The sequence below is a fragment of the Stigmatopora argus genome, chromosome 6 (assembly GCF_051989625.1).
Source record: "Stigmatopora argus isolate UIUO_Sarg chromosome 6, RoL_Sarg_1.0, whole genome shotgun sequence".
Classification (NCBI taxonomy): Eukaryota; Metazoa; Chordata; class Actinopteri; order Syngnathiformes; family Syngnathidae; genus Stigmatopora; species Stigmatopora argus.
The window spans coordinates 17431006-17450102 of NC_135392.1; the positions used below are offsets into that span (position 1 = coordinate 17431006).

The 19097-nt window shown below is 41.0% G+C and overlaps 1 protein-coding gene across 2 annotated transcripts; it reads left to right on the forward strand.

Moving 5' to 3' along the window:
* The first annotated feature begins 264 nt into the window (after positions 1 to 264).
* On the forward strand, positions 265 to 14378 carry dusp7 (dual specificity phosphatase 7). Of its 2 annotated transcripts, XR_013300752.1 has the most exons (4): positions 265 to 1040; positions 4652 to 5080; positions 8173 to 9392; positions 13902 to 14378. XR_013300752.1 is itself a non-coding variant. In XM_077603803.1 (3 exons), exons 1-3 carry the CDS (start codon positions 638 to 640, stop codon positions 8484 to 8486), a joined length of 1146 nt encoding a protein of 381 aa, XP_077459929.1. In that variant the 5' UTR covers positions 265 to 637; the 3' UTR covers positions 8487 to 9850. The 2 variants fall into 2 exon arrangements, 1 of the variants encoding a protein (XP_077459929.1); XM_077603803.1 differs by lacking the exon at positions 13902 to 14378 and having other exon boundaries at positions 8173 to 9850.
* The last annotated feature ends 4719 nt before the right edge of the window (positions 14379 to 19097 follow it).

Here is a 19097-nt window from a genome sequence, read left to right on the forward strand (position 1 = left end):
ATGAAAATGACTCGGATAATGAATGAAGGAACGAACGAATGAATGAATGAAAGCGGCAGCGCTTCATCTTCAACTCGCATTAAAATGTCCTTGTTCAGACCAATCTGGGATCGTTTGTATTAAACGTTCGTTGATTTGCACATTTTTCGTCCTGCTTGGATGGCAAACAGGTGATCTTCGTAGGGGGCAAGCTTGTGGTGAATGGCCGTGGAAGAAGCTCTGAAGCTCGGCCCCTTTAAATCTCCAAGCCCCGCCCTCCCTGACGGAGCTCCCTCAACCTCGAACTGCTTCGACTCCGATCTGAGGCGGAGAATCAGAACCAATTTTCGGGTCAGTCATGATTGGTCATTGAGACCAACTGTGGGTTCCGATGGCAGCACCTAACCGGGTGTTCTGTTTATGTATTTATTGTGTTGTTACTTTCTCCGAGTCCGGAGCCCGAATGGTCGTAGCTGGGCTGGGGGAGTGGGAGGTAGAAGCCTCCGCGTGTTTGAGCTGCCTGTCTGGAGCGGAGGGGCATGTTGCATCCGGTTGAATGGAAGTGGAGGTGGCGGAAAGAGGATCGAGTGAACTTTAGCTGGGCGATTTCTCCTTCATCCCTCTCGCATCACCCTGAAGACGCAGCAGAGGATTCCCGATGAGAAGCCCTCGCTGGCGGGGAGGCTGCGCGATGGTGACCGTGACGATGAGTAAGAGCGCCGAGTGGTTACAGGAGGAGCTGGAATCCGGGGCCGCCGCGCTTCTGCTGCTCGACTGTCGGCCGCACGAACTCTACGAGTCGTCGCACGTCGAGGCGGCCATCAACGTGGCCATCCCGGGCCTCATGCTTCGCAGGCTGAAGAAAGGCAATCTGCCCATCCGCTCCATCATCCCCAACAACGAGGATAAGGAGAAGTTCGTCAAGCGATGTAAAAGCGACGTGGTGTTACTGTACGACGAGGCCGGCCCCGAGCGACTGGAGTCCGGGCTGGGGAGTTCTGTGCTCGGACTGCTCCTGCAGAAACTCCGGGACGACGGCTGCAAGGCGTTCTACCTGGAAGGTAAGTCTTGTGGCGGAAAACATTCATGTTTCTCAATCGTGCAAGCAAATACATTGGGAAAAATGTTACTTTTTAATAAATGCTACTTAAAATAAAATAAATAAATACAAAAACAATGAAAATAAATATGACTTTAGTAGCCAAGTGACCTTTTGGCCATTAAAAATGATTTATTTTGAGATATACGTATATATATATATATATATATATATATATATATATATATATATATATATATATATATATATATATATATATATATTATAATCTATATATATATATATTATAATCTATAAATATATATATATTATAATCTATAAATGAATACATTTAGAAACTCAAACAATATGGGTAAAATAAAAAGGAGTCAAATCCAAAATACACTGCCACTAAAATGTTTCTTTTAAATCTTAGTTTTTTACTCATTCCTTGCCATTGTCAGTGATAGACGTCTTCATTTTGCAGAGGGCTGGCTGTGAATGTTCATGTTTCAGTGCCATTGATGACAAATCTTTTTGAATCGGGGAGCTACCAGCCTCTCCCAGTCAATATGGATTGGACTGTTTATGGCATCCAGAATTAGTGCTTTACTAAGGATTACAAATTACCACTATACATATATTAACCTCCTAAGATCCAAACTCTTGCAAGGCATGCATTTTTATTTTCTCTTTGATATTTAGGTTAATTGGGACCTAATGAGTGTAAAAACAAAGAATTATCTTTTTACATGATGTAGTTTCTGAGAAAAAAAATGATAATCATAAGTCAAATGACATCATAAGTGGACGCCATTTTACTTCAGTAAAAAATGCATTCATCTTCCGTACCGTGTATCCTCGTAAAGGTTGTGGGGGTTGCTGGAGCTTATCCCAGCTGACTTCGGGCAATAGGCAGACAACACCCCAGAGTGGTCGCCAGGCAAAAGTAGGACACTCAGAGAGATAAAGGACCATTCGCACTCACAATCATACCGCCACCTGCGGGAATCAGGCCTGCATTGAAGTCAGGCAAGTGAACCACTACACCATCAGGCAGCTCATCAGTGAAGGCTCTAGCCTAAATTGGTCGTCAAGTGAAAACGATTTTTGAAAAATGTGCTAAAATGCCAAGCAGTGGAGAACATATCTTTTTGCTCACCCTAAGTCACCCTTGATAAGCTAAGAATATGTGCTTCCTGTATATAATGTTTTTAAAAATCCAGTCCATTCAAATTATCGTCATTTTGGTCATTTGAATGGAGCATGTACGACACAAAATCCCTTTATAATATGTATATAAAAACAAATACGAGATGTAATGCAAATTGTACATTAACAACCTGACAAATCAACAACACTGGCCTAAATAGGTTTTCAAGTATATGCTGTACAGTCATGATGGTCTTCTTAAGTACAGACAGGCTTCTTTTTTTCCATTAATGAACAGTGGATAACAGCTGCAAATAAAATATCGTTCAACAAGAAAAATGCTGCTTATTTGAAAACGAGCACATTGTGTTATTAATAATGCCACACAAGCTGACTAGCAGATAGATGTATGAATGTGTGTGTGTGTGTATCTGCCACTGGAGCCACAAGCTGCATTGCCATTCACAAAATTGCCGCTGAGCCAAGCGAGCATTCACTCTGGTTCTCTCAATGGAGCACATATGCTGCTTTCTCTTCTCACAGCTTTGATGGCTCCGTCACCATTAATACCTTTCATTAGAGCAGACATCCTCCTATTTTAGGGAGATCTTTTTCGAACCTAATCCACACATGTACACTTAAAGCCACTTAATCTCGCGAAATTTTTTATAATGAATAATAATTTAATAAACAATTCACGTATTTATTCATAAAAATATTAACTAAATGTCACTTTTGTCTCTCAAAAGATGTGTTTCAATTACCTAACTTGATCTTTCATTTGGTTTAGTTTATAAATCCCTCTTGTTACCGTAATTTTGCTTCTAATCTGGCCTTTGTTGTGTATCTATTTGTATATTAGTTGTTAACATCTTGAAAGAGGTTTTGAAATAAAATGTGTTATTATTATAGAGAATACAGATCATATTCAGCAATAAAATACAGGTGACGGCATGTGAAACCTGAGCCTACCGCAACATGTATTTTATAATCATGAATTCCACTTGGGTTAATGGCGAAGTTATTTTTGCATACATTGTACCTCGCCACTGTGTCATCATTCAGAGATATTGTTTAGTGTATTCTTGTCATGATCGCCTTGAGGGTGAGAGGCAGGAAAAAAGGCGAGGGAGGTGCTGGTGCACAACTTAGAATTTTAATAAATAATAAATAATCATACAAAAGCAATAAACAAAGAGACCAAAAAGACAACTAAACTTGGGAAGACGCACACCGAAGAAGAAGCAAAAGCCTGACTTACGTGACAAGAGACACGCTTAAATAACACAGGACGGGGGCGAATCACAAAATACAAACAGCTGGCCACGAGAGGAAAGGGACCCCAGGAGGGACACAAGAGGCAAAAAACACAATCACCCAGCCCGCACACACACATTCCTTCACCAAAACCCCAACAAAACGTGACAATTCTGCTAGCAAGTGAGTTCATTATTTTTGTTTATTATTGGTGGATTCATCCTTTGCCATCGCGCAAACTACCCTGACAGTCTCGGGCAAGTATAATTTACGTGTTGGTAGCAGACAGTAAAAGAAATCCCGCCCACAGTGAAAGCTTATTGGCTAGTTTTGCTGACTAAACCAATCAGCGCACTCTCTGTAAAGCACTCACTTTGACAGACATGTGTCATACATTGTATCTCGCCTTCCATGTCTCTGGCATGTCCGCGTAAGATGATTGAAGTGATTGGAAGAACAACCTCACATAGACACAAAATCCAGTATATTTTATCCGAACCAATAGAATTTGAAACAAAAACAAAAAGCACATGCGAAGTAGTAAAAAAATAAAAGCTTTAATTTCATATTGATTTGTTAAATGTGTTAAGTACTAAATGAAAAATACAAAGAGGCACTTTGAAACCATGGAAACTGCTGTTTGAATTTGATGAATCTTGTTTCGTTTACACATTTTATTCGATGAAGGACTGGGTGAAATTTTATATTGTTTGCCAGTTTGCACATCACAAGTGGTGGTGTCTTTTTAAAAAAAATAACTGTAATGGTGTTAATGCTAACCTTCGCAAAGATGTTGTCGCTGGCATACATAAAACATGATTGGATGAACAAGCACTGGTATAATGAGAGATTAACTAAACCTATATACCACTGGCCACATGGAGGAGTGTGGGATTATTCATTCATTCATTTTCCGTTCCGCTCATCCTCACAAGGGTTGCAGGTTTGTTTGAAATATTTGATTTGCATATACAGATTTTGGCGTAGCCTTTCTCACAGCTCCTCAGTATGAGTTTTGTCAAGCTGATTTGCCTTCACCAATGTGGCAACCTTGACAAATATTGGCTTCAAAGTTTGTTTCAATTTACCATTGTGATGGTGATATGTCTAATGTGAAGCGCGCTCTCATCTTGAAGTTAATGCTTTACATGCCGGATACAGTTTTGTTCTCACACATCACCAGTACTCCTTCCCAAAGCTCACCATGTCCCTTTTCCCCCATAGGAGGGTTCAATAAATTCCAGTCAGAGTTCCCTGAACACTGCGAGACCAATTTGGACTGTTCATGTCCCAGCAGCTCCCCGCCATCCTCTGTCCTCGGCCTGGGAGGCCTCCGCATCAGCTCCGACTGCTCAGACGGCGAGTCGGATCGCGAGCCAGGCAGTGCCACTGAATCTGAGGGGAGCCCACTGCCCAACAACCAGCCAGCATTCCCCGTCCAGATCCTGCCGTATTTGTACCTGGGCTGTGCCAAGGACTCGGCCAACCTGGACGTGCTCAGCAAGTATAACATCAAGTACATTCTCAACGTGACGCCCAATCTCCCCAACATGTTTGAACACGAAGGGGACTTCAAGTACAAACAGATCCCCATCTCAGATCACTGGAGTCAGAATCTCTCCCAGTTTTTCCCTGAAGCCATTTCGTTTATTGGTGAGTGTGGTTATGCACCTTTCTTTATACACACAACTGTCAACTTGTCATTTTCATATTATTATGAATTTTTGTCTTCAAACGTTCACTCACCTTTTCCCAGTATTACTGAATGCAAGTGCACATTCCCACAGCTAAACATTGAATTTGCTTCTCTGGTTTTAACAGTGACATGGAATGACAGTAAATATTTAAATGAATGCCACATAGACTATGATTAATTAGAGTTGCTAACTCCTTGAAAAAAGGGGCACCTCTCTGGTAGAGCCAGCTGGCCCGATATTCATCACCTTTTAGTTCTTTTTCTTTTTTGGTGAATGTGAAGTGATTTTTTGGGGGGCAGGGAGGTTATTTGACTGACTTGAATTAATTACTCGGTATATATTTGAGTGATAAAAGCATGTGGAAAAACAATTATCAGCAAGTATTTCATTATTATTTTGAGTCTTAAGATTTATTTAATGTGGCCCGTTGGTTAAGTGGTTAGCGTATTGGCATCACAGTTCTGAGATCAAGGGTTCGACCCCCGGTCGGGACCTTAGTGTGGCCAGTTTACATGTTCTTGTGTGGGTTTTTTCTGGGGACTCTGGTTTCTTCCAACGTCCCGAAAACTTGCTGGGAAGGCTGGTTGAACATTCTAAATTGACCCAAAGAGTCTAAGCATGAATGGTCCTGCAATCTGCATGCAGCCAACTCAGAGTTTCCCCCTCCTCATGCCCAAACTCAGCTGGGGATAGGCTCCAGCACCCCCGCGACCCTTGTGAGGAAAAGCTGTACGAATGAATGATTTATTTATCATATTTAAACTTCAGACTGTTGTTTCCAAATTGTTTAACCAGAAGAACATGATTCATATTTAGCCAACAAAACTAAGCTGAGCTCTATACTAGAAACTATATACGCATGCACCGTCACAGTACACACAGTGGTGTACTCATTTGCCACACCTTGTGACAAACCATAAAGCTGAATGGTTAACAGCATTAAACTTTCTACGTTTTCCTTCAGGTGCATTCACGGAAAATAAAACAATAATAAAAATAATAATAATTACCATAAGCACTTAGTAATAAAAGTACAAGTCACAATTAAGGGATTTCTACCTGAAATGGGCAAAAATAAAAATATACTTATAATAGTGAAGCACACTCAGTTTTAGGAGTGAGGCACATATGTCATTATGCATCCTAAAAGTTGAATTCCCTTATACGGTTATAACTAAATACCTGTCAGAAGGTATACATCAATGTCCCATCAATGTTATATAGTTAAGGAATATGACTTTTACCACCGGGTAAAAAAACCCCACATATTTTGACTTGTCATCATTTAACACAAGCAATAGTTGGGTAGGATTGAACTGGACAATGTCAAAGGCAGATTGCGAAGTTATCATGGTTTGAGTAGGAACTCTATGCCATAAGAATAATAACAAAACACTCCACAAGCAACATAAAAATACTAGGTGTATAATATAGTTATCTGTCCTCAAGCATTTCACTGTTTTTTTTTTTTTGCCTCTTTAAATCTGGTCTGTCTTTTAATGCTTTTTACTTTTCTCTTACACTGTACCCCAGTTCATTGGTGTCCGCACTAGGCCACTTCGTATTTGTATGTCTCTCGCCTGTACATTGTTACTGAGCAATACAAAACTGACATCATTGTCACAAGAATTTCGAAGATGGTATTAAGTTCCATGTAACCTGGCCTATTCAGACTGCCATGGAAATATTCCCACGAGTCAATTAAATGCAAAAATATCTGATTTAAGTCCTTTAAGCTGCGGCCTGAGCATAGCCTTGTATGCCATTCATGTAAAATAAAAAAAAAGTGTAGTCTGAGTATGCCTCCTTGAGGCGTGTGACAATTTATCACGATGGAGAACGGTGTAACCTCCAAAAGTTGTCCTTTAGCATTAAAAACCAAGGAAATCGGCGGCTATCAGAAGCATGTTTTGCGAAAATGTCCCTTTTATTTTACTTCTTCCAGGACTCTTGTACCTCACAGAGCTCTTGTAACAGAAACACCGAATGAAAGGTTATCAGCTCTAAGGAGTTGTTCCCTGACCAAGCTTGTACAGCTCAATATACTAAGCCATCAAAATCATTTTTTTCTCATTTACAAAACTAGTTATTTATTAATGGCGTTTCTTTTTTTCCACCCGCCTCTGGCCTGAAGTCAGCTGAGATAGGCTCCAGCAACCCTAGTGAGGATAAAGCAGTTCAGAAAATGGGATGAGATGAGAGACAAAACAGTACTGTACATAACATTAAAATGCAAAGAAGTCAACTGTGAATACAGCATGTGTTGGCTTTGTCGGGTTGAATTTGCTCCCATCATTGGTTTTGTAATGTACTTGATTAGGTATTGCTGCATGAGGTTACGCGGCCTATGCCAGAATCTGGCGCTAATTACCACTCCTGGCTCTTGCATTGCATTCTTCCCAAAGCTTTCAGCTGTAAATGGGAGCCAAGGGCTCTATGGGCATCAAAAGTCAACGATGACGTCGTCTTATTATACTTCAGAGTCTGCTGTGCATGCTTTTAGCTAGCCACATGACCATTTCCAGTTCCCCCTTTTCCCTTAAAGTGAGCAGACATCACAGACAAATTGAATTTGATGTTCACAGGAGGCATCTGGAGGCTGCAATGAGAGAATCATGTCTAATGGCCAAAGTGGCACAAGGCCTTGGAGGGACAGAAAGATGCAGCTTATTAATAATGTAACATCAACATATAGTTCATGGTTACACTTAATTCACCAAACCCCCCACAGAGTGTTTTTTTTAACCCAACTGTCGATGGGGAGGCATTTACCGTATTTTCTCGCATATGAGCTGTATCTGTCGCTCAAAAAAATGATCATTGAATCCAGGGTACGGCTTATTTTTGCACAAATTAGACGTGACATGCACGAAAATACAAAGTGCCAATGCAGCCGATACGGTCATTTATTTAAAAATGGAGAAAATATGAACTGATAAAACCCTAAGCAAAATTTATTTTGACGTCTATGAATGAAATTTAAGAAAAAAACGTATCTTGCATAAACGGGGAAAAAACTCACTTGAATTTTTTTCTTTCCCCCTTCAGAAGAGGCACGCTCCAAAAAGTGTGGAATCCTGGTGCACTGCCTGGCCGGCATCAGCCGTTCAGTGACAGTAACGGTGGCTTACCTGATGCAGAAGCTCAACTTGTCACTTAACGACGCCTACGACTTTGTGAAGCGCAAGAAGTCCAACATTTCGCCTAACTTTAACTTCATGGGACAGCTGCTGGACTTTGAGCGGACTCTAGGCCTAAACAGCCCATGCGACAACCACGCGTCGCCCACCAACGAACAGCTCTTCTTCACCACGCCCACCAACCACAACGTGTTCCAGCTGGACACACTGGAATCCACGTGAGATTGGCGATGAAAGGCTGCCATGTATCGTTTGGGTTTAGATGATGCTGTTACCGTGGTAACCAAGTGGTTGCGCCAAGGCGCTTGCAGCTGCTTTCATGAATGTTTTAGCTCCAAGAAAGCTTGGGAGCCCAGGAACGTAGAAGTCGCGGACGACGCCTCGGAAGTGGGATGTTTTTAAGAAAGCCAAGGACAGCTTTCGTCAAGCCAAGGAGACTTCTTCGTATAAAGATTTAAGGGGGCAGAAAACGGAAAATTCCCCTCATTGCCGGGTCGAAATGGAGGATATGGGGTCTTTGAAAAGATTTTCTGCAGTGTTAGTTTTTAAAAACCAAGGAGTTAACACATGCACACAGGAGGATTTGTACTTTATGTGCTGTTTGTATAGCAGAATGATATGTCGACATGCATTTTTTTGTATATTTTGTGTGCTTTAATGCACCTATTTAGATTGTGTGTTGATATGAACATATAGATAATAATGGTATCTTTGGCCAAAAACAGTGAGATTGTAAAACATGATAAGAAAAGTGATGGGATGCAGTTTGCACTGCCGTGTAGCCGATGGCTTGCTGGCACTGATATGCAGCCATTTCAAGAGACACAAGAATGGGTAAGAGAAGCAAGTCCAGAAACGGTCTGATTAAAAGACCAAATTATGGGTCTATGTTTGACTTTTGACTAAATGTAGTTCACACATAACTTAAGTCTTTCCCCACGCTGTCCAACCAGAAGTACCAGTTGTTTGTTTCGTCACTTACTGCTTTGCTTCATCACAGCACCACAGCAAGGCTTTACCAAACCGGTTTTACCGACAGCACCAACATTTTGTACTTTGGAGTCGGAGAAGGTGGAAGCACTTAGCTTATCTCAGCAACCTTTGGCAAAGAAGTGCCTCCTTTCTTGAGTATGTACAAACTATTTTTACACGGCATGTTGAAACCATGTTTCTGATCTGGTTTTGTGACGGAATAGAGTTTGCACATTCTTAGAGGTTGTAGCAGAGCCATAACACAAGTCCTTTCAGTCTAGGATTCATAACAATGGTGGACTCATGCCTGTTGTATAGGAAACTCCATACTATTATGTCAGGAAAGTGGTTTTAAACTCCTTCATTCAATTCGTCCCCCTGTTAACAGTATTTCATAGTATGTAAGGCCAGACGCTTTTCTGGATGCTGTTTAAAACAGCAACCAACGAGTCACAGGGTTCGCTGTGAAAAGCTTCTGCTTCAGTTCTGATGCGGCCAATGTGTGGTGTTCTGTAAAAGTGTATTGATAAAAGCTGCACTTACTTTGGAACGTTTTGTCTGAATCACCCTTAAGCCTTGAGTGTACATAATATTGAAAAGTATTCTAACTAATTTGATATATATATATATATATATATATATATATATATATATATATATATATATATACATATACATATATGTCAGTATATATATGTATATATATATACACATATACATATATGTCAGTATATGTATGTATATATATGTATGTGTATATATATGTATATGTATGTGTATGTATATGTATATATGTGTATATATATATGTATATATGTATGTATGTATATATATATGTATATTTATATATATATATATATATATATATATATATATATATATATATATATATATATATATGTATATATATATATATACACATATATATGTATATATGCATATATGCAGCGTGAATATTAAATTGATATATATTGTTTTGTATACCTGAGCATGCTGCAGTACTGTACGGCTCAGCCACCGGTTGGATGTTGCTTTAAAGAAAAGAAATAGGGATTTTGTTGTTGGTTTAATAAAATAATTATTTTTCCAAGAATGAGTTAAAATCCGCTGCCCCTTCCAGAAGCACCCTTTTTACAGTAGCAGGAACTAAAGAACGTGTAGCTTTTGTCCAAACAAATGCTGAACCTCACACAAAAAAAGTATTTATTCGTCTGTAGTTAAGGTACATGTTTTTTTTCGTGTATTTTGCATTTTTAGATAGAAATGCTGTGGCTATGAAAATTAATTAAATACAGGATTTTAAACAAATTCTAAATTTTTTTTTTTTTAAATTTTATTACAAGAGGGAAACTGTATATGTCACAACAGGAAATGACCTTAGACAATGTTGTTAGTTTAGCTGTGTAATGCTGTCCCACAATAAGCCAATATATTGATTGAACGCAAGTGATGATTGAAAAAAAAAAAAATCCAATATATTCCGTTGTATCAAACTTTCAGAAATCCACAGCCTTCAAGTCTACGCGTGCTCTTTAGGTCATGGACTAGTTTTGCTTTGCGATACTAAAAAAATCAACAGCGAAGTTGAACAATTGCCTTGATTTTGCTCTCGCCAAAAATGGGATCTGAATCCACTGCAAACAATAATTAAGGCTATAATAGCAACCGAGTTGCGAGTTCCTTGTGTGAGGTTCAGTGTTTGCGATCGGGAAGCGAACGATTTGCTTATAGAGTTCAGTTGCAAACAGGGTTGGGCTCAGCTGGCCTTACAAACTGTCTGACTGTTGAAAACTCTTTGTATCTCAATTTTTACAGGACCGTTAAAATTTTAAATGTTGTTTGTTTGTTTTTTTACGCTATGGGTCAACACAAAATTGTCTTTATAACTCTGCAATACACCAGAATTTTTTTTCTAGAAACCAGACCTCAAATGTATTCTTTTGTACTATTTTGATGGAATTATAAGACCTCTATCCTGGCGCACTTGCTTACTGTCTGCCGCTTGCCCCAACTTTTTTTTTGTCATGTCAAATGTAACATTTTGGGCATTTGTCACATTTCACTGGGCAAAATGTAACATTTCAATTGGCCTACCCAGTATATTAATTGCTACGAGTTTGGGTGTCAATTAATAATTTCTATAGCAATGATATTTACACTGCTGATGTTCAAAATCACTCAAATATGTTAATAAATAAATAAATTGGTTTTTAATCTCCAGATTAAAAAAAAAAAATCAAATGCCTATAAACCTCTATTTCCATTTCTTATTTAGTTTTAATGCAATCTATGCTATTCCTGTGGCCTTTTGATGTTAATATATACAGTATATATTGAATATGTTATGAATTTAGTATATGCAAATGTTGTTCTAATACAGCACTACTATAGTGGAATATTATAAGAATCCCCCCCCAAAAAATACAGTGACAGTGTTGGACTTTAATTCACTTTGCAGTTTTAAATTTGTAAGACTGTTTAATTCTGTGCTGTTTTTCCTTTACATAATGGAAAAGAAACAAAAAAACAAGTAGTACACATTGCCACATCACGGGAACGGACGTTTCTGTGTCCTTAACAACTTGTAGCCACATCTGGGTGTCTATGTGCTCAGGATGGCATGGACTATTCACTGATATGATGAGAAAAGAAAAAGGGAATGATAAAAGAAACAAACAAAAAAATTGACCTCAATGAGGGAATTTTCAGGGATTTTTTTGGGACAATGCATATTTGCATCGTGTTGCATTGAATGGCCATTTTGTATTGAATGCTGTCTTTAACACAACGTGCAAGTTGTACTGGTGACGGAAAGAAAGGAGGGCACAATGAGGAAAACACCATTGGCCCAATGTATTGTACAGTACAGTCTACTCAAACCACACCACACTTGTTTATACTGTAATAAATATTGACATATTTTTTCTTTAACATTTTGTCTGTCTTTTTTCCTACCATATCTTTCCATGGTTCAAATGTTTACGTAATCCTTTGGGCGAAAAAATAACTGACCTCAATAACACAAGAGGGCGCCCCAGCAGCTGAGTGGTTACCGGGTCGGCCTCACAGTGGGGGACCTGGGTTCAAATCCAGGTCGGTCCAATTGTGTGGAGTTTGCATGTTCTCCCTGGGCCTGTGTGGGTTTTCTCCGGGTACTCTGGTTTCCTCCCACATTCCAAAGACATGTATGATAGGCAGATTGCACACTAAATTGCCCCTAGGTATGAGTGTGAGCGTGAATGTTTGTTTGTCTCCTTGTGCCCTGGCCACCAATCCAGGGTGTCAGCTGGGATAGGGTCCAGCAACCCCCGTGACCCTGCTGAGCGTAGTACGACATCCAAGACATACTGTAAGGCAGGGGCCTTCACCTCCAGTCCTCGAGGGCCCCTATCCAGTCATTTTTCCATGTCTCCCTCCACCAACACACCTGAATCAAATTTTAATCAGAATCGTGATCAAGCTCCTGGACAGCTTGCTGATTAATTGATCATTTGATTCAGGTGTGGTAGAGGAGGGAGATATGGAAAACAGACTGGATAGGGGCCCTCGAGGACCCCTTGTGAGGATAAGCGGTTCAGAGAATAAATGAATGAATGAAATGTCAGTATGAAGAATTAGATATTACTTTTTATGTGTTCATTTTATTCCTCTTGATGAAACCTTGATAAAAAAAAACTATCGTTAACATAGATTTTAAATTTTTAGATTTTCATGTAATGGTGTACCTTGATATTTTTTTCAATGCAAAAAAGTGTGCCTCAGCTCAAAAACACTGAGAGAATGAAATGAGGCTCCCAACTGGCTTAGGAACACCATAGAACCCCATTGGGTGAACATTGCTGACAAAAGTTAATATTTGACTTTTTATGTCTTATTTTCGTACCATTTGGGGTATTCATTCACTCATTTTCTACTATCTTTGTGAGGTTCTGGGGTGTCCTCGAAACTATTCCATTAAAAAAAGTTGGTTCACTACCATTACTTTATGCCACCTGCAAACCTGCTCCATCCAAATGATTATCAGTTTTTTTCCCTTTTGTTCGATCTGTTTTAATAATATTTTTAGTCTGCGTCTTAGTTAAGCTCTTGTGTTTATAATGGAATCAGCGCTCTTTATTTTCAATTTTTCTTCTTCACAACGGGAAAAAGCTAGCAAGTTGATGAGTCAGCATCCCAACTCCTTTATTTTGTCACAGTTTGTCATCCAATTTTCTCTTTTTTGGCTAATACAATCATGTTCCATTACATATAGCCCCAAAATAGGCACAAGAAAGATAATAAAGCTTTATTAATGAACATTATTGATTGTTGGGCTTGTATCCTTCAGAGGTATAAAATTGATTAAGGGTTTCAGACTCCTTTAGATAATCACATCAGACAGACTCTAATGCAGAGGTCTCCAAACCGGTCCTCGAGGGCCGCTGTGGGTGCAGGTTTTTGTTCCAACCGATCCAACACAAACAATTTAACCAATGAGGTTTGTGCTTAAAAAAGAAGCACCTGACTGCAATTCACTGATTGCACGTCTAGGATACCAGATTGGTGGAAAGGTTTTCTCTTACAGGTTGGTACGAAAACCCACACCCACTGGGGCCCTTTCTGGAATAGTTTGGGGACCACTGCTCTAATGGGAAATGACTGTGATCACCACCATCCTTTTTACAGAGCGAAGAGGAGCTGATGGCTGACAGGTCACTCACTGGTTACCTGGCAACACAAAGCCAGGGTTATTCTGCGTTGTCGCCATCAAGCCTCCTGTGACACAGGTAACATCTCTGCTGCTTAATGGGAGAAGATGAAAACCGGGACTTAATTACGCCCGCGCGGAACAGGAACGAGCGAGGCGTGATATCTCTGGGAGCTAATGTCGCAGCAGAAGAAAATAATCAGTAATCTTAAGGAGGAAATGTGCAACAGTGACCATGGAACAGGAAATGGGTTTCACTGCAACAGCGAAAAGTGTTAGTCAGTTAAAGGATTAATTTCACAAGTGTGCTTTGCTTTTTGTTCTCTTTTCTTTAAGACAACGTCAAAGAAAGCCACTGGGAAACAAGATAAGTCGTCACACACTGGAAATTTGCATAAATGTGAATAAATCAAAGGGAAAATGTGTGATGTAAAAAAACAAGACAGGAAACTAAAATTACTGATTGAAGAAAATGTATGGAGGAGGATTATTATTCATATTATTGTCTTCATCATCTTCTGCTTATCCGAGGTCAAGTCGCAGGGGTAGCAGCTTCAGCAGAGAAGTCCTGACTGAACTTCTCACCTTATCTTTAAAGGAGAGTCCGGACCTCCTGCGGGGGTGTTGGGTCTGTAAAAACAGCTTCAGGAGCAGGTTAAGAAAGAGTGAGACCAATTTAAAGGAAATATGTTTATTACCAGACTGCAGGATGGGGAGAGAGCTCCAACAGCTGTGAAGACAGTTTGTTGTCCTTGCAACTCTCTCTGAATGAACAGTGGGTGAGGCAGACAACAGAGCACAGTCTCTATGACAACGACCAAACTTTGGGCAAAGTCTGATTAATCAGTGTCAAGTCTCCATGACAACGACCAAACTTTGGGCAAAGTCTGATCAATCAGTGTCAAGTCTCCATGACAACGACCAAACTTTGGGCAAAGTCTGATCAATCAGTGTCAAGTCTCCATGACAACGACCAAACTTTGGGCAAAGTCTGATTAATCAGTGTCAAGTCTCTATGACAACGATGTTTCTATACTTACAAAAACTGATACAATATGAACAAGCAATTGCAAAGTGACTTTGTCATCTTATCTTACAGGGGGAAACTCCTTTCAGCCGCTTGTATCCGGGATCTTGTTCTTTTGGTCACAACCCATGCTCGTGACCATAGGGTAGGAACGTAGATCAACCGGTGAATAGAGAGCTTCGCTCCTTCTTCACCACAACAGACTGATGCATCAGTGTAGTCACCGCACTGATTTGCCTGTCGATCTCCCGCTCCATTTTTTCCTTACTCATGATCAAGACCCCAAGATACGTGAAGTTTTCCACTTGGGGAAGACCCAGAAAGGGCATGCCAGCTTTTTCCGACTGAGGACCATGGTCTCAGATTTGGAGGTACTGATTCTCATCCCGAACGCTTCACAGTGAATTTGGAATCGTTGCAGTGAAAATTGGATATCATGGCCTGATTAAGCCAACCAACAGAAACACATCAACTGCAAAAAGCAGGCTTGTATTATTGAGGCCACGAAACCGGACCCCTCAACGCGAGGCTGCGTCTGTCAGATATTCTGTCCATAAAAGCTCTCAACAGAATCGGTGAAATAGGGCAGCCTTGGCAAAGTCCAACTCCGACTGGAAATGGATCAGACTTACAGCCTGGCACGTGGAACAGACTCTACACTGGTCATATGGGAACCGGACCCCAGATATCAGGGATTCTGGTACCCCGTACTCCCGGAGTACTCCCACAAGACTAATCGGGGAACACGGTTGAATGCCTTCCCCAAATTCACAAAGCACATGTAGACTGGTTGGGCGAACTCTCATAACGCCTTGAGAACCCTGCTGACGGTATAGAGCTGATTAACTGTACCATGGCTAGGACGAAAACCACACTGCTTCTCCTGAATACGAGATTCAATTCACCGTTAGACCCTCCTCTCCAGTACGTCCAAATAGACTTTCCCGGGGAAGCTGAGGAGTGTGATACCCCTTCAAAATATTCGGCCCACGAGAGACTACCAGAACCATGTGCCGTTTCGACAGCCGGTCCCCGTCAGCTGCCTTGCGAGTCCCACGGGCCAAAGAGGCTCGATTGGACTCTTTCAGTCTGATGGCATCCCCTACCGCCGGTGTCCTCCAGGGGATTCAAGGGTTGCTTCCATCTTGCAGCCACAGCTCCCGTCTGCCGCCTATGCAATAGTGTTGTGGTACATGGTCCATTTGGATTCGATGTCCCCCGCTTATTCCCGGACATGAGAGAAAACTCTGCTGGAGATGGGGGTTGAAACTCTTTCTGACGGGGGAAGCAGTCACGCATTCCCAGCGGACCGTCACAAAACCTTTGGGTTCCCAAAATTTATTAGAAATTCTTATCATTTAGGTTTTTAAAGTTTGAATTTCTTTTAACTAATATTGTTTCATTTAAATGTATATATATATATATATATATATATATATATATATATATATATATATATAGAGAGAGAGAGAGAGAGAGAGATCTTTTTAACACTATAATTGTGTTTCTATTTTTTTTTCTTCTGAAACGGATCCTTCAATTACTTTGTACATATTATTTCTAATGACAAATCAGAAAGAAGTACATTTATTCATTTTCCATTCCGCTTATCCTTACAAAGGTCGTAGGTGTGCTGAAGCTCTCAGCTACTAAATAAGGGCAGTCGGCGGGGGTACACCCTGAATCTGTTGCCAGCCAATCACACGATAAAACAAACAATCATTCAAACACACTCATAAAAGTAAATTCATTTATTATTTCATTTTCAACACTGCTTGTCCTTGTCAAGACCGTGGGGTGCTGGGACCCAGCTGACTTCAGGCAAAAGGCAGACTACACCTTAGTCTGGTTGCCAGTCATGTGTAGATAAAAAAAATAATTAAACCTTCAAAAAATAAAAGTAAAAATAAATCGAGGTAAATTACAGTCCAATTTCAATAGATACATGTACATATGATGGTGTTCTTATCAAATAATATTTGTGTACCTAATAAAATGACTTGATAGGGCTCTTTTAGGCATAGACGCTCAGACGTTCCAGCAAAGCATTATTCAATATATAGTTACTTCCTGAGATAAGTGCTCACAGTGTGTACAGTGTACAAATTTTACAGCACAGGGAACTTTTGACTGACTCACGTCCACTCACGTCTGAGAAAGAAACGCGCCCATAAAGGTGTGAACATAATGACACTCAACTGGTCAACGAGTAAACCGGTCCACGCCTGTGAGAGTCAACTCACATGACTTTTTATGGTGTCAAACAGGAAATGAAGCGCCTGGCCGGAAAAGGCGTGATGTGACTGTTTGACTTTCAGCACTTATGAGCAAACACAGACTCACAGCGGGCTCTTATCTCACTGACCCTCTCACAGGTTGCTATCTTGGAGGCCAAAGTCGTATTTGCTTTATTGGCCATGTGAACAGACACTTTGAATCAGCTCAGTAGAGGAGTGCCTGTAGTGCTTCCTTTTACTTGACAAATGACAAAAGTATTGGGCCATAAATTGAAATACGTTACTTGTCCATTTTGTATGCAAAATCCATGTAGAGCAGAACTTTTTCTTAGGTTCCCAAAGCATGCATTGTGGGTTGATTGTCGACGGAATGGGGTGTAGAATGTGAAGTGGTTTTGTCTATATGCCACCTGCAATCGGCTGGCGACCAGTTGTGGCCCTTGACTGAAGTCAGCTAGTATGTGGGCTCCAGTACACCTGTGATCGAGCCAAGTGGAGATGAGTGGTCCACAGAACTATGGGTGGACAGTCAAACCCATGTTAACCTGCCCGATTTTTTTTTTGTATTCCCGGACCAGACTGGTGGGTGGTTGCGCCTGTCAGCCAATCACAGGTCCAGCGACTGATGGGTCATGCACCGCCAGGTGTGGCTCATCAATCGTTAAGGACTATTTAAGCCAACCAGAGCCGTTACCGAACGTTTGGTCGCCGGACGTTTGGTCGCCGGATGTTTGGTTGCCAGGACGTTTGGTTGCCCAGACGTTTGGTCGCCGGACGTTTGGTCGCCGGACGTTTGGTCGCCGGACGTTTGGTTGCCCGGACGTTTGGTTGCCCGGACGTTTGGTTGCCCAAACGTTTGGTCGCCGGACGTTTGGTCGCCCGGGTGAATATAATTTTGAGAGCTGGTTTCAACAGTAGATATTTATATATTAAACTCTCTCTCTCACGAATATAATTTTGAGAGCTGGTTTCAACAGTAAACTCTCTGTCATGTTGTCAAACGTCCGGCGACCAAACGTCCGGGCGACCAAACGTCCGGGCGACCAAACGTCCGTGCGACCAAATGTCCGGCGACCAAGCGTCCGGCGACCAAACGTCCGGCGACCAAACATCCGAGTACCAACCAGACCATGGCCATGTCGCTGGATTGTCTTTATCATTTCGCTGTAAAGTAACTTCTCACGTTATCACCTTGCTTCTTCTTGTCTAATCTTCGACCACTTGTTTTGCCCGAGGACCAAGATTACGATCACCAACCACGATTTGACCCCGACGCCAGCCACGATCACGCATCTTGTATCTCCTTTTGGATACCTCTAAGGACCTATCGGCTATCGACCTCCACGCCACGTTCAAAGACCTGCCTACATTGCTTCCCTCGTACCTTCACCCTGCCCTGGTACATGTTGAATAAACTGAAACCACCACGGCAAGTTTGTCCTTGTGCCTGTTTTGGGGCCCGCCGCCCACGATCATAACACCCGGAACTCGGCGTCTAATCCATTTTGATTGGGAGGGGCGAATGAAGGTTCGCTCATCCGTCCCGCCCAGTCTGAGTCAAAATGGATTGGATGGCTTGTGCTGAATGGCACTGAAACATGAGCTTCCCCAGCCAGCCAGCCCAATTTAAATGATTTGGATGCTACACTGCTGATGTTCCATCAATAATGTTGTGCAATGTTTGTGGGAATTGCAATTTAAAAAAAATCCATGTATATTGGGCTCATTTATTCAAGTATAATCACAAAGCTGTTGTATTTTGTCAAGATGAAAGCATTTGTTTTTCATTTTAGCCAAAGTATGTGGATCATTCTCGGCATGCCGGTGTGACGCTGTTTCATATAGCAAAGCAAGTCTGTTTTTGATCTGGCATAAATGCTTCTTATCAACCACCTAGCAGCAACATCTAC

Coding starts and splice junctions, on each gene's coding strand:
- dusp7 (XM_077603803.1), top strand. CDS start 638: ATGAGAAGCCCTCGCTGGCGGGGAGGCTGCGCGATGGTGACCGTGACG. Junction 1,041..4,651: donor CAAGGCGTTCTACCTGGAAG/GTAAGTCTTGTG, acceptor TTTCCCCCATAG/GAGGGTTCAATAAATTCCAG. Junction 5,081..8,172: donor TGAAGCCATTTCGTTTATTG/GTGAGTGTGGTT, acceptor TTCCCCCTTCAG/AAGAGGCACGCTCCAAAAAG.